Source organism: Podarcis filfolensis (genome assembly GCF_964270895.1).
Source record: "Podarcis filfolensis genome assembly, chromosome: 3".
Lineage (NCBI taxonomy): Eukaryota > Metazoa > Chordata > Lepidosauria > Squamata > Lacertidae > Podarcis > Podarcis filfolensis.
The window spans coordinates 62,190,494-62,206,187 of NC_139606.1; the positions used below are offsets into that span (position 1 = coordinate 62,190,494).

At 41.4% G+C, this 15,694-nt stretch overlaps 2 protein-coding genes across 5 annotated transcripts in view; both read left to right on the forward strand.

Moving 5' to 3' along the window:
• Positions 1-2,850: 2,850 nt before the first annotated feature.
• CCDC28A (coiled-coil domain containing 28A) lies at positions 2,851-8,803 on the forward strand. Of its 3 annotated transcripts, none has more exons than XM_083607856.1 (6): positions 2,851-3,033; positions 4,937-5,138; positions 6,248-6,411; positions 7,209-7,363; positions 7,910-7,932; positions 8,281-8,803. In XM_083607856.1, exons 2-6 carry the CDS (start codon positions 4,981-4,983, stop codon positions 8,333-8,335), a joined length of 555 nt encoding a protein of 184 aa, XP_083463982.1. In that variant the 5' UTR covers positions 2,851-3,033; positions 4,937-4,980; the 3' UTR covers positions 8,336-8,803. The 3 variants fall into 3 exon arrangements, with proteins under 3 accessions (XP_083463982.1, XP_083463981.1, XP_083463983.1); XM_083607855.1 differs by having other exon boundaries at positions 2,857-3,033; positions 4,944-5,138; XM_083607857.1 differs by lacking the exon at positions 2,851-3,033 and adding an exon at positions 3,838-3,983 and having other exon boundaries at positions 4,944-5,138.
• Positions 8,804-10,048: 1,245 nt separating this feature from the next.
• ECT2L (epithelial cell transforming 2 like) overlaps positions 10,049-15,694 on the forward strand; it is a 30,585-nt gene continuing 24,939 nt past the window's right edge. Inside the window, exons 1-3 of one of the 2 annotated variants that reach the window (XM_083607637.1) lie at positions 10,049-10,472; positions 11,389-11,648; positions 14,115-14,227. In XM_083607637.1, coding sequence (XP_083463763.1) covers positions 11,430-11,648; positions 14,115-14,227 — 332 coding nt within the window. In that variant the 5' untranslated portion in view covers positions 10,049-10,472; positions 11,389-11,429. The remainder of the gene's footprint in view (positions 10,473-11,388; positions 11,649-14,114; positions 14,228-15,694) is intronic. The other variant, XM_083607638.1, reaches the window with a different exon arrangement.

Consider the following 15,694-nt stretch of genomic DNA (forward strand, 5'->3'; position numbering starts at 1 on the left):
GAAACACACCAAAAAGAAACAAGAAATAAAGCTGCTACAAGAAAACTTAATTGTCAAAAGAGAAAGACAAGGAGAAACAGCAGCAGCTTACATTCAACACATGCTGAGGTAAATCTGTTCCTCAGGGGTCATACAGAAATTCTGTGAACATGTTCCAAATCTCAATGAGGCAACATCAGCTACAGCATTCTCTGATGTTTTCCCATATCGGTGTTTTATGAGGTTTTCTTTGTAATGCCGAAGTAGCAGGGGGAAACACAGGCCCATAATAATGATAAATGCATGCATCGATTACACTGCTCTCCCAACAGTATCCCCCGAAGTGTAGCAGGTCAGTTGTGGATTTGGCTTTCTGGTTGTGTTGGACACTTACCAATGAGTACTGAAAGATTCACCCTGGGTGTGATTGTGGTTGAATACAACATGCTTGTCACAGGTAGGGAGGGGGACACTAAATAGAAGGTTTTAGGATGGCCACCATTAGGACCAATCCAAGACATTTTGGCACCTGAGGCAAACCACAAAATGGTATGGTCTGTTCCGCCCCTCCTCCCGTCAGGGAAGGAGTGAAGATCTACATCAGGAACAAAGAGGGAATAAAGATCAACACTGGGAACAAGAGGATGGTACTCACTTCAACATTACCATATGGGAATCAAAGGTCATTGTGGATGGGTAGGGAAGGAGCTCACTCTAAAACACACTGGCCAGGTGCAGAGCCCAGAAATCCCCAGAGGGCAGCCCCCACCATTTCGTCCCATGCTGTGGGAGGAGACCAAGAGTGCCTCCTATTCGCCAAGAGGCTGCTATAGAGGTGGCATGGTGGGGACTGCTGAGGAGGCAGCAAGGAGTGCATGGCAGTGGCGGTGGCAGCAGCAGCAAACAAGGCATTCCTTGGAGACTGGATCTGCTACCCCGTAGATCCTGCCGCCTGAGGTTGTAGTCTCACCTTGCCTCATGGGTAGGGTGGCCACCATGTACATGAGTCTCAGGGCCACTTCAGAAGGCTTTACAAATCACTCCACAAAGAGCAGCCTGCAGTTCTCGGAAGAAAGTTAACATCTGACCTGCGCTTCCTGGAACAACTGCCACTTTTCAGTAGCAATTGATGCCAGCATAACAGCTGAAAAATGTGACACTGTCCTCCTGAAAACCACTGCTGGAAAGTGGTAGCTGCATCTAGGGATACACCAAGTCAGAAGTTACTTCTTCCACAGTATACTTGGGGATGGTTGGGTCACTTCACTTGGAAAAATCTGAACAAGTGTTTAGGCAGAAGCAATGTGTGTAGCTGGAAAATAGATTTCATTACATTTACTTCAACTCAAAACTATAGTATGTGCTATCTTTGCAACAACTATTTAATTCACAGTTTATCTCTTGATGTGTCGCTATCATAATAAGGTTTATCATTAACTGGGACAGATTCCATTTTAAAATCCAATGCACTTCTGCTACTGCAGGGTGAAGTAAAGGGCAATAATTTGTGACTGCAGTGAAGTGGCTGCCTGAGCACTGGCCTACCACAAGTTCAATTTCCAGAACTGTGTTGACAATTCTAAGTAATCATTTCCATAGAGAGCCACAATTACACCCAAAATTACATACTGGACAGTAATACTCCTTTCCCACTCTAGCAGGATAAACATGAATTTGGCATTGTTGTTTCAAATTCTGAGCTGCAACTAACTTGGAATCTACAGTGCCCTGCTTAAGAGCACAGATGAGCCAAACTGAAAGCCACATGTTTATCTGTCTGCCCCATGCACATAAAACACGAGGATAAGTCTATTTTTTTTGTAAGAAAAGGTGCCTGTGGAGGAGGGGAAGTGAACTCTGCCCCATCTTCTCCCTGTGCTCCATCCCTACAGGCACTTTTCTCCCCATGCTGGCTCTGATACCAAAGAGGGGCAGCCTGAGACGAAAAGTGTACGCAGCAATGGAGCGTGTGGCGAAGACGGGGAGGAGGAGAGGGATGGTTCCATTTCCCTTCGCTCACATTCACCTTTCATTCTAAAAATTAGATGCTTCAACTGAATCTTGGAACAGATGGACATCGTCAGGGTTTTCCTGCAGCAACTCGGTAACTGAACACCAGTGCTTCCTGTTAGTGTAAGGGAGCGTAGGAGAACTGGCTCTAAACACCTGCTTGGCACTGAATCCAGAAGGGTATGCATTCGAGTGAACATGCGTACGATCAGGATATTTATTGCAGCGCTGGAAGCAAGCAAGAGAGGAGTGCTATGAATTCACACAACGGAAGAGAGAGAGAGAGAGAAAGAAAGAAAGAAAAAGAGGTCAAGGGTGCATCATTGTGCTGGTGAGAAAGAGCAGCAACACTCTGGAGCTTTTTTTAAATGCTCTATGCTTGAGGAGCAGAGCAGGTGAGCCGACGCAGCCCCTGAACAAGAACAAAAACTGAAATCTCTGCATTTCCTTTCGTTTCGTTTTCCGCCTGAGAGGGCGCTCCCTTTTCTCTAATCAAGGGCCCGTCCTTATTGCGAGCCTACCTACGCGCCCCGCCCTTGCCAATTATGGACAACCGCAATTAGCAAAGCCAATCAGCGCTGCTCTCAGAGGAAGGGCTCGTGCCCACTTCCCTCTCCCTTCCAGGATCATGCTGCTTTTCCTAATAGAGTCTCTCTCTCTTTGCCGCGGGGGATCACGGGAGTTGTAGTCTCTTGGCGTTGAAGGCCGCGCCCGCTACCCGCATCGAACGGCGTTATATGAAAAGGCGATTCATTCTCCTCGCTCCTTTTTCTTCGTGCGTTCCTTGGCCTTCCTGTAAAACACCTTCGGCGCCCCGCCTATTTCCCCTCTTATCGAAATGGATTGTGGGAAATGTATTTTTTCTCTCGACAGAAACATGCCGTTTGGGATGAAATCGTACTACAACTCCCAAAATGCGAAGGAACTATCACGCGGCACGGGAACGCCCCCGTGAGGCTCTTTCAGGTCACATGACCATCACGGATGTTGCTTCCGTAAATATCAGGCTGAAATGCTTCAATTCGGACAAATGTGAACTCCCAGGTAAGGTGGATCTAGCGAGGGGGGAAGAATTTTGGTTTCCGTTCTCTTCCGTCAGTTTTACTTGGAGCTTTACTTGGAAAAAGGTGGCAAAATTGGCCTTCCAACAGCCGGAAATTATTTCTATCGCTCCGATATTTTAGATGTGATAAAAGGCTCTACCAGTGTTCTTTGATCTGTTCTTTAAACATATTTTTAAAATATGCAGTTTTGGGAATAAGTGCTGACTTTAAGTTAGATGAGATTTTTTTTGTTTCCTGTGTTTTTGCCCCGCTCTCGTAGAACAGCAACTTTGTTTTAAATTCTGCATTCCCCTCCCCTCAGCTTTTAAACGAATATCATGCCAGGAGGGAGTTGGTGTTTTTTAATTGCCTTTTAAAAATTATTATTAAAAGGGATTTACCTGACGCTACTGCTTGCCCTGCAGCAAATTGGACCATCCATCTTCATCAGACAGTAATAGAATTGTAGACTTGGAAGGGATCCTGGGGGTCATCTATTCCAACCCCCTGCAGTGCAGGAATCTCAGCTAAAGCACCCATGTCATATGGCCATCCAGCCTCTGATTAAAAACCTCCAAGGAAGGAGAGTCCACCACTTTACAAGGGAGTTTGTTCCACCGTTGAACAGGCCTTACCACCAAAAAGTTCTCCCTGATGTTTAGTCTGAATCTCCTTTCTTGTAACTTGAAGCCTTTGGTTCAGGTCCTACAGAGCAGGAGAAAACAAGCTTGCACCATCTTCCATGTGACATCCCTTTAGATATTTGAAGATGGCTATTTTATCTCCTCAGTTTTGTCTTTTCCAGGCGAAACATACCCAGCTCCCTCAACTGTTCTTCATAAGGTTTGGTTTTCAAACCTTTGATCATCTTGGTCTCACCCTCCTCTGCACACATTCCAGCTTGTCCGTATCCTTAAATTGTGGTGGCCAGAATTGGACACAGTACTCCAGGTGTGGTCTCACAAAGGCAGAACAGAGCAATACTTAATGTAAAGGAACACTGTTAAGATTTGTTATTTGGCATTAGGCTGTCTATGAACGTTAGTAAGGCTTTAAAATATTCTTCTAGCAATATTAATCAGATGTAATTCAACTGACAAGATTTGCATCACGTCAACTAAGTGACAAATTCCAGAAGAGTCACTATGTTGGTTTGTCCTAACAAAAGTAAGAAGAGTCTAGTGGCACCTTGAATAATATAATTTTATTATGGCCTAAACCTCCTTTGTCAGATAGATAAGGTGGCCTGCAGTTGACCATAATTGGAGTGTTAATAGGTGGTCATGCAACCTTTTCTGAATCTGTTAGTACAGTATTAGCTTAGAAATGTGCAGCCTAATTCTAATGTATATTTACTCAGCAGCTAATCCCACCGAGTTCAATGGAACTTTATTCCAGGTAAATATTGTAACTGCAATATATAATAAAAGTATATTGCTGTGGTGGATACAGTTGTAGGAACGTGTGCACAGCTAATTATTAGTTACTTATATTTTTCATGCTATGATTGCATAGACACTTAAAATATGGTCATATTTGGGCAACATATATTTCCCTGTATAATTATTTAACTATAAAATAGTGATTGATAGGTTACCTATTAAAAAAATATTTCAAGCAGAGATATTATTAAATGGCATTGGCCACACAAAAGCTAAAGCCAGCTTGCAAGCATAACATTCCAATTCTATGCATATTTGGAAGTAGAACCTTGAACAATGGGGATTACTTTTTATCAAATGCACATAAGAGATGTTTGTATCTTTCTTCCTGACTGCACTCTTGGAAGTGCCTCACAGAACTTTAAGTATAAGTAAAAATACTCTAAAATTGATCTGTTAATATTAACCATACTCTTCAGTGGCACAGATAACACTATATATTATTTAATCTTTCCTCCTCAGAGCACAGAGAAGCATTAACCATATAGTACCAACAATCTGTCAAAATGGAAGAAAGAAAAACTAAGAGAAGAAGTCCCAAATCATCCACTTCCCATGTCACTCAAGTGGTCAACAATAAGAAAAATTCTGTGCCTCCTAGCAAAAGTACAGTGTTTTCAAACCCTGCACCACAGCCACCTTCACAGAAACCAAAGTTTAAAAGGTAAATGCTCATATGTTTCCTGTTGTTGTCAAGCTGCTGGCCAAATTGAGGACAGAGAAAAAAAATTAAAGAAGTGATTTAGGCTGCAATCTTACACCAACTTACAGTAAACGTCATTAGATACAATGGCTCTTTATTTGTCCCTACGGCACGGCGAGCCACATGTGTAGACTTGGATTTTCAGTGACTGCTTTTTTGTACTACAGTTCTAGTAAAATCAGAAAAAGGGAAAAGTAATCAATCTAAATGTACTTCAGAGAATTTTACCGTTTTATCAGTTATCTTCCTGCAGCAAGGCACCCAAGACTATATACAAGCATATAATATAAATTCACTAAAACAGTAACAAAACCCAGAAATACAAAAAACAAATTTAGAAGGTAGAAAAATAACAATCCTACACCTAATATCAATTCATAAGATTGAGTAATAATTAAATGCAGTACTTTTTCCTCAAGCAAATACTTTGTTTCTAATGACATGAAATCTGCACTGTTGATTAATTCCATGTGATCTTGTTCAAAATTTGTTTAAACTGCAGATATTACACATTTTCAGAATTCTGAGGTCTGTTGTTAGGCTACTTTTAATTTTATGATACAGGGTTTTTTGAAATAGTGGATTGTTGAATGCTTTTTAGAAAAAAATCTAACACATGGTTTGGATAGTCTTCAGTAAAACAATGAGACCCTTAAAAAGTTTCCATTTAGAATTCGTCAAACATTTTTAAGGAGATAAATCCTTGTCATTCAAGCAGTTATCTCTAATTCAGAAATTAGCATGCAGTCTTTCTTAGCTAGGAATTTTCCATGAAATCTTTGCATGATATCAGATAGAGCTCTTTTTCTTTCTTAATGAAATGTAAAATCTAGAGAAGCTGTTTGTACAATCAGATAACCATATCACTACCTTCATAAGTTGATACTGTGAATTGCAAACTAGAACACTAGTTTTGGATATAGCATAATGGATCATTCGTTAATTTATTTGTGCTTTTGTCCCAGGATGATATTTTCTTTAAGGCATTTGTCACATTGTACATTCAAGATAGCAAAAAGACTGAGAGCGCCAAGAAGATGGTAATAATTTAAATAACTTCTTTTTGTCAGGGGCATGAAAGAGAAAGCCAAAGCACCAGGAGCAGAAAGCAAAGGAGCACAGTCTGCTCCAATCCAGCACTCATTTCTCACTGATGTATCAGATGTTCAAGAGATGGAGAAAGGACTTCTGAGTCTTCTGAATGACTTCCACTCTGGCAAACTTCAAGCATTTGGTAACTTGGCTGCTACTTCTCCACACAAACATGCCCTTCTTTCACATGTGAAAGTGTAGGATATGGCTGAAAGTCTTAAGTGTTGGCTAGATCTCTTAAAACTTAGGTGGTGTTTCACTAAACCATCTCTCTCTCTAAATATGGGTATCTGTAGCAGAGGGGGCAGATCATGGTACTATTGCCAGACTTCGAAGTACAGTGGTACCTCCGGTTGCGAACGGGATCTATTCTGGAAGTCCGGCCGCATCCTGAGGAATTCGCAACCAGAGGTGCCACTTCTACACATGCGCACGGTGCGGTTTAGCACTTCTGTGCATGTGCGCGCGGCGAAACCCGGGAAAATACTTCTAGGTTTGCCGCGTTCACATCCTGAAAGACACACAACCAGAGGTGTGCGTACTGTACTGTAGAGCTATAATGTATTGTCTTATGCTGCATACTTTTGCCAGTGTAAATCTTCTAATTCTTTTATACAGTCGAACCTTGGAAGTCGAACGGAATCCGTTCCGGAAGTCCATTCGACTTCCAAAATGTTCGGAAACCAAAGTGTGGCTTCTGATTGGCTGCATGAAGCTCCTGCAGCCAATCGGAAACCGGGTCAGACGTTCAGCTTCCGAAAATTGTTCAAAAACCGGAACACTCACTTCTGCTTTTCGATAGTTCAGGACCGAAACGTACAAGTTCCAAGGCATTTGGCAAACAAGGTACAACTGTCTTGGAATAAGTAGAAGAGATGGTCTATTCCTTTACCTTTGACAGAACTTTGTTTTGATATTTCTGCATTCTGATTGTTTCAGGAAATGAATGTTCCATAGAGCAAATGGAACATGTAAGAGGAATGCAGGAGAAGCTGGCCCGCTTGAATCTAGAGCTTTATGGGGAGTTGGAAGAACTTCCTGAAGATAAGAGAAAAGTAGCTAGTGACTCCAATCTTGATAGGCTGCTGTCAGATGTAAGTATAAACAACGAGGAGATGGTCTACACAGTCACATCTGTATTCAGAAATTGGGAAGAGCTGAATGGAAGTTCTTGTAACAATAAGAGCCACATCTATAGATGCTAAGATTAGTTTTCTTAAGCACTGTACTTCCATGCTTGACTGAATAGAACTCTGAAGCTGGCTAATTCCATTGCTGTCTAAGCCTAAGCTTGGGCAACCAGAAGAATTCTGAAAATGGTACAATAATTACAGTAAGTCTGAATTTAGTTTTGCAGTGAACCAGAACAAGCATCTGTATTGGTTACCAAAATGCTTTTGGGCAAAGTGCTGATTGGTATCTATAAAGCCTTTGGGTCCAGGGCACCTCCTTTCATATCATTGGTATAATCAGCCTTCCTCCAGTGGAAGACTGCATTGGATCTCAGTCCTTTCTGTGAATGCAAGGAGCCCTCCAACTTGCAGAAGAGACACACTGGATCTAATTAACTGAAACTTGATTGCTTGGCTAATTTATCACTATCATGCTGATTCTCTGTTTTTGTTTTTTTTGCATTGTAGCTGGAAGAACTGAATTCCTCTATGTATCCTTTTTGTGAAATGGCCTATGCTGATGAAGCAAGTGTTAATTGCCCAAATTGTACACCTTAGTTCGTAAGCAAATTGTAATGATGAATCCAGGTTAAACAATTTGACATCAATTCAACTCCTCAAACAAATGTTTTATTTTAAGGCTTTTATTTTAGGTTGTGTTAGATTAACAAACCCATGAAACATATTCTCCTATGTTCCTGTGGCTTCTTAATAATACTCTGCCTTTCTTGCTATTACCTTAAACATTGCTGTTTTCAAAGTACGTATAATACTAGGAAAAAATTATGTTTTTATAGTTCAATCCTGTAAGATGCAGTTCCTTAACTTGCTTGTTTCAGACAAAAACTTCATTTAGCAGATGTTCAAGATGTTCCGAATACCAGCACAAGCTAAAATGCACCTTGTCTTTGTTTGTGTTTCGGAAACCCAGGGTGTCTTATTTCATTTCCAGTGGACTCTCTTTCTTGCTTCTGCAGCAAAGTATTTATATGCAAGTGAACATATTCACACATTCCTCTTAGCAGATGCGAGTTCTGCATATCTGTCAGGGTTGGAATCTAGGGTACAGGATGACCATGTCTTGCTGCTATGCTTTGTATTACTGCCTTATCTACCGTGAAGTGTTTGGAAAACTTGAAAATGCGTTTTTATGCTGAGTGTTCGGATGATTTTGAGTTCTATATAAGTATGATTTTTAATATAATATGTTCAACTTTGATTAAATTAATAATGGAGCGTGGTGTTCCTGTTGCTTTCCCACAGTGCAGACAATCAGCTTAGACGTTCCTGTGTGTCTTTTTGCGGGTGATGCTGTTAAATGAGTGTTTAATTTATTTCGGCAATAAAATAATTCTAAAGATTGCTAGTGTTTTTCTCTACAGTAACAATTTATATGTCTACCACTGAGAGGTTCTTTAAGTGTGGCTTATTTTGGTGGGGGGCAAGGGGAGGTATTATACTGCAGTATCAGGGCTTGAGTCGGGCGTAGGTCAACAAAAAACAATAAATCACCCAAGGTCAGTGAAGTTAAAACTTTATTCAAGTTCAGGCCTAGCAGTCTCTTCCTAGGAGGTCTTGCCCCGATGACACAGTTGCAAGGACTAAAGGTCTCTTCCTTCCCACCCGTCTCTAAGGCTTCTCTTCTCCTGGGTTTTTCCTGCACAATCTCAAACCACGTCTGCACACAACTAAACTCTGTTCTGTACTTTTCATTTCTCTGTGTGTTCTTGGAGACACAGGGAAGGGGAGCTGGTCACAGCAGGATGGGGAGACTCCCTGGATTCTTCAGCAGCCTCATGACTCCCTTCCTCTCCAGCTTCTGCTTCAGCCTCAAAGTCTGAACTGTACTCTGCCACAGATTCTTCTTGCTTACTAAACCCTGATGCCACTCCAGCTTCGAACACCCCCTCTCCTGAGTCTTCCCCCTCTGACAACTCATTCTTGTCCCACTACCAATCCGCTGGCTCTGAGTCTTCTTCTCCTGGGGGTTCCCCAGCGGGTGCCTCTTATCACTTCTCTACATCCAGCCAGTCCATGACATACAGTTTGTGTTTAAATTATTGTTTTATTTTCCAAATCTGTTGCTAGAGGAGTTTGTTTAGCTCATGGTTGGTTTTTACTCCCTGAATCTGAAGATCATTTGGGTTCTTTGTTTTAAAAAGCTTATGTCCCACGTTTTTTCAAAAAAAAAAACTCAAGCAATAAAATATGAAAACATAGCCACGAAATTGATTAAGTTAGTCCAAGAACAACAGCTAACATGAGGAACTAATAATTCCAGTAAGAAGCACTCAGCAACACCAGGAGCAAGGTGTAAATAAAGTTCTGCCATGAAGATCTGAAACTTATTTTGAGACATTCATTCTTTTTCAACTCTTAACCTTCATCAAAACTGCAGAATATCAAAATACAAAAACAGAAGAAAACCTATACAATCACTTTTGAATAAAACTCTGATGTTGGTTTTTTTAATGTAGTATTGTACCAAAGGTTCTGACAGGCCAACAAATTTCAGTTAAGCTATGGAAATGATGCACCAGATAAAAAAGGAGTTTCTTTTTATATACATCTATTTCTTCTTCAGAAGCAAGGAAAAGGTGACTTAAATGTAGATGCATTGTAGTCAAAGTGCTTCACATCAATTATCTTAGTCATTCTTCTAACACCTCTGCTAGATAGTCTATGATTATTGCGTGTGTAGTTGCTGATTTCTGCTGGCTGATTTCTATGAAATGCATTGGAGCCCTTCCAAAAGTAAAGGTGACATCCTAAGAAATGTAAGCTGACAGCTCAACTGACTATGCCAGTGTAAGTCAAGTCAGAATTAGCCCAGAACGATAAAAGAAGCTTTCTCCTTTGGTCCTGTTTCAGTCCTCTTGGCTGTAAGCCCAAAGTGCCTTGTGTTGTGTACTTTGGTTCCTATGGAGATCTAAGGAAGTACTGACCTTCAGCCAATCCTGCAGCAGTTTTGCATTTCATACAGCAGGTCTCTAGTGGCTTCCTCACGGGCCAGAAACGATATTCTACTGAGGTAAATACTGTTCTTGTTCCCTGTTTTTCTTTATAGGGTGGAGGTGGTAAAATAGACAAGATTTTGTTCTGCTTGGTTGTGTTTTAAAAACTGCAGGAGCTGATATTCTCACCCTCCGGTAAACCTATGAAATATGGCAGGCTCCAGAAGAAAAAAGGAAAAAAAATAAAGTATGTGCCACTAATAGAGTGGTGCACAAAGGATTAATTTGTAACATGGCTAAGGAGGAAAATGTGAGAAGCTCAGTGGGAATAATGACGGAGCCGAGAGATTGATTTTGGGTGCTGAAGCATGAATTTTGGCAGGTTAAAAATCTAGCACATCTCTGCCATGTTCTAGGAACAAGTGAAGCGTTCTTACACTGAGTCAGACCATTGGTCCATCTAGTTTAATACTGTCTACACTGATTGGCAGTGGTTCTCTACTATTTGAGGCAGGGATCTTTCCCAACCCTATCCAGATGCCAGGGATTGAACCTGGCTAAGACAACAAAACAAAGGATAGAGGGAAACAGAGACCGACACAGTATAAGGAACTGTACGGAATATTAAATTGATCATAGAAGTAAAATACATGTTTGCTATTGAAACAAACGGAAAACAATTTCAAGCTCTAAAAAAGAGGGTTTTAAACCACCATCTCGTTATATTTTTGCCCCATTTTAATCAATGCCTGGTACCTCCTTTTTATGAGCAACATGCTTTAATGATTTCCAGAGGGGTAGCCATGTTACAGCACCATCCCAACCATGTCTACTGAGAAGTAAGTTTTGTTGAATTCAGTGGGATTTAGTCCCAGGCATGTGAGGTTAGGATTACAGTAGTCTTGGTCTCTTTCAGGAAAAAAATAATAAAGAGTTGTGGCCCCCAAGGCTGATGTGACTCAGATACATAGTTCAATGAAATTCTAAACCCAGAGTTTATTTTCTTCTGTTTCTAGGCCTTTAAGCATGTCTGTATGAAGTGTGTAGCTGCAGCGCTATTAGCCACGGAAAGATCTACAATGACCACAGCTGACACAATACACGCACCACACAGTGTTAAAGAATGGCATTTGGAAAGCTTAGGGTTGCTTGCAGGAGGCACAAAGAGCCTGGATCAAAATCAGACTACAGAAATTTTGAAGACACGGTTCAGTACTTGGACACCTATTGAAAACAAATCTCTTAACAATCAGGTGAGCTGCAGTCACACATAATTCATTTAATCGTTGTGCTTTCGGCCTTCATTGTACTCCTAAAGCTTACACACACACACACACCCTTGCATATTGATTCATACTTTCATAATTTGAGTAGGAAGGACTTACATGTTTTCAGATATATATTGATGTCATTGCTGCATAGGTGTGCCTGCCAGCTGATGCCTTCAAATTCTGGAGTGACAGGAGTTCTGACCACTAATCCTTGGCCTTGCCTAAACCTATCCCCACTCACTAAGTGCAATATCACAGCACTTGCTAAGTTATGAAATGTCAACAATGATGCCCGCTGCAGGTCAGGACTATCTGAGGCATCTTTGAAAAGTGGTATCTACATCGTAACTTATAATCTACTTGCTATAATTGTTACTGAGAACCAAATAAAAGAAATAAAGGCCTTTCCCACGGACATCCACCTACAGTAAGAAAAGGTCCCAATGGGTGCAAGTTAAGTCTCTACAGCAGCCTCATCTGCTCAGACATTTCTATTGGAACTTCCATCAGTGATGTATTCATAGGTTAATGGGCTGCACCAAATAGCTCCCGACTTCTGCCTGTACAATGCAAACATATGGAAGGAGGATTTGCCAGAAAACTCCCTTGGGAGCAAGTCCTTGGCTCTTTTGTCTCCACCCAATGTTTCACTCTTTGTGTCTCAGAATGGGTCCAAATAGTAACCTCCTCACCCACAGAGAAACAAAGTCCTGCCAACTGCAGGTTTTTACATGTTCTTTAACCCCTTTAAAGGGGATAGAAATACTAAGTCCCGTTTTGCAGCCATTTTATGCCTCCTTCTGTCTCTTCACAACAGCAACAATAATTTTTTATTTATATTTTTAAAACTTATATCCCACCCATCCATCTGGGTTTCCCCAGCCACTCTGGGCAGCTTACAACATATAAAGCACAACAAAACATCAAACATTAAAAAACAAGGTATCCTATACAAGCAACAAACAAACCAAGAAATCAATAAAACCAATAACAATAATAAACAGTTTACAGTTACAGTGGTACCTCGGGTTACAGACGGTTCAGGTTACATACGCTTCAGGTTACAGACTCTGCTAACCCAGAAATAGTACCTCGGGTTAAGAACTTTGCTTCAGGATGAGAACAGAAATCGTGCAGCGGTGGCGCAGCGGCAGCAGGAGGCCCCATTAGCTAAAGTGGTACCTCAGGTTAAGAACAGTTTCAGGATAAGAACGGACCTCCAGAACGAATTAAGTTCTTAACCCGAGGTACCACTGTATACCCAAATTAAAGTAACCACCAACCCCAACTAAACATTTAACTAACACCAACCCAACAAAAATGAAACAGAGGAACCAAAATTAGAACCATTTAAAACATTTTAAAGCATTTTAGCCAGTTGCCCACAATAATCATGCGAGGTAGGTTAGGCTGACAATTGGTGATGGACCTAGTTTAGGAAGTGAGCAAAAACAATGGGAAGTGATTTTAAAATATGTAACTGAAAATGCTGAGAGTTCCCAAAACGTTTTTTGTTGTTGTAGGCTAAACGTTTTGAAGCAGCACATGCTCAAGAGACCTAAAAGAACTACACTGGCTCCCAATACATTTCCAAGCACAATTCAGAGTGTTGGTGCTGACCTTTAAAGCCCTTAACTGCCTCAGCCCAGTATACCTAAAGGAGCATCTCCACCCCCCATTGTTCAGCCCAGACACTGAGGTCCAGCTCCAAGGGTCTTCTTCTGGCTCCCTCACTGCGAGAAGTGAGGTTACAGGGAATCAGGCAGAGGGCCTTTTTGGTAGTGGCACCCTCCCCTCAGATACCAAGGAGATAAAACTTTTAAAAGACATCTGAAGGCAACCCTGAATTGGGAAGTTTTAAATGTTTTATGTTTTGCTGTGTTTTTGTTGGAAGGTGCCCAGAGTGGCTGAGGAAACCCAGTCAGATGGGTGGGGTATAAATAATAAATTAGTAGTAGCAGTCCATGACAGATTACGTAGTAATAAATCTGCCAGTCTTTAAGATGCCTCAATATGTATTTTCTGGTACCTTATTTCATACATTCCATTTTGGAGGGAAAGAGGGCCCTGTTTTTGGAATTGCACCAGTCCCCCAATCACCTCCACACAAAGGCCTATTTGATTTTCTCTTTTTTTGTGTCTATGTGGCAGTTGCAGGCACACTCTCAAAGGAAAGATGTTTAATGTCCAAATTAGATGGGGCTCATTCTTCTTCCCTCAGAAAAGAGATTGAATGCTCCTTGAGTTCGAAGCAATGGGACAGTAACACTGACGGGATTTCATAATGGTGCTTTCTTGCCACAGAGTTGCACTTCCTAGAAATCCCCAATGAAAGGGAAGTTTACAAAAGATGACTTTATGTCAGGGTGTGAAAGATGAGTGCCAGGGAAAACACTGTGTGATGGTGGGAGCTGCCCTTTGAGAGAAACCTGTGATTTCCCCCCCCAGCTCTTTCAGGAAAGAGTCAGACTGATAAGTCACTGGTTTGACCTGTGGACGGACAAGCAGCGCAAGCAGTTTCTCCATGGCATATTGATCAAGTGCAATAAGTCACAACTGAAGTAAGTGAGCCACAAGTTGTTTCCCAGGCTGCGTTTTGTGAAAAGAAAAAATAGGCTCCACAGTACACCTCCGGCAAAATGGATCTTTAACTCAAGCCAGGCTGACTCCAATGCCATCATTGTCCGGGGTTCACAGAAAGCGAAACACTTACCCGTACGCATCCAAATGCAGGAGCTGAGACCACATTGTGTTCTTGCAAATGGGTACTTAAAATTAAGGCCTATGTATTACAACAGCAGAACTGCCTGGTGAAATGCATTTTGACAGAAAACAACTTTTGTGTTTATAACAATTTTGCAATAAAGCATAGCAGCCTTCTTAAACAATGCAAAATGCCTATTTATTTCTGTTAATGCTTTGAGAAATCTGTCTCTCTCACATGGCCAGTAAAATATGAGAATTAAGATATAACGATGGCCAGTACATGGGACCTTTTTCTTTTCTTTTTGCACGACAGAAAAACTGCTGCTAAGACTGGGCTGGGGAAACTTTACTCCAACTCCTATCAGCCTCAGCCAAGCAACACCAATAATAAGGGATGATGTGAGTTCGTAGTTCAACATGTGAGTTTGTAGTTCTGGCGGGCTAGAAATCCCTCCTCTCTATAAGATTAGAATAAGCAGGAGTCCAAAGCTTGCATTTGGCTTTGGCCATGAAGCTTCATACAGTAGTGCTAATAATTCTTCCAGAAATGGTCTTCTGTGAATTTGTAACTTGTGAAGCAGCCTTAAATTTAGAAAGCCACAAGCATGTAGTGAAGCTGCTTTGAGCTTCTCAAGGGAACAGTGGGGTGTATGTGTCATAAATACCTACAGAGTTTTTGCCGTGACCCGCAATGACTGGGTTGAGACATAACTTCAAACTGTAGTTTGCTTTTATGTCTGAACCCAGACTTGCCCGCAATCCATGGTTTATTTGTAGACGACAAACCAGAACCTGAAACCACTGTGTTGAAGTTAGTTTGTAAATTACAGCTTGTGCTAACTGTGGATTGGTGTTGTGTCAGTTCAGAGACCATTGACAAACCACAGTTAAGGTGATTGCTCTGCCTCAAGAGGCTGCAGCATTGTAGAGATGGAAAGCAACTTATGAAACTAAGTGCTGAGCAGACAAGAGAAATCAAAACTATGCTTTGTCTGTTATGTCTGGAAGTTCAGACACTGCTATGTCTTCTTATCCAGAGTTACTGAAAACCAGTTTCACCCAACATCAGAATCCAGTCCAAATCCCACTGTGCATGACACAGTAAGCCAAACTATGACTTACTGGGACCACTGTAAAATGAAGTTTCCTGAAGAGGAGCTTGTAGCTGCTTTGTTCCTGCTCGATCCTTTTCCACCTTGGCCCACAAAATTTGCTTTGCCTTATGATGTTGTCTGGCTTCATTTGGCTTACTGTGCCACGCAAACACGGCCAATATCACATTTATATTCTCCTGAGTCTCCTGGCAATAATTCTTCTGGATC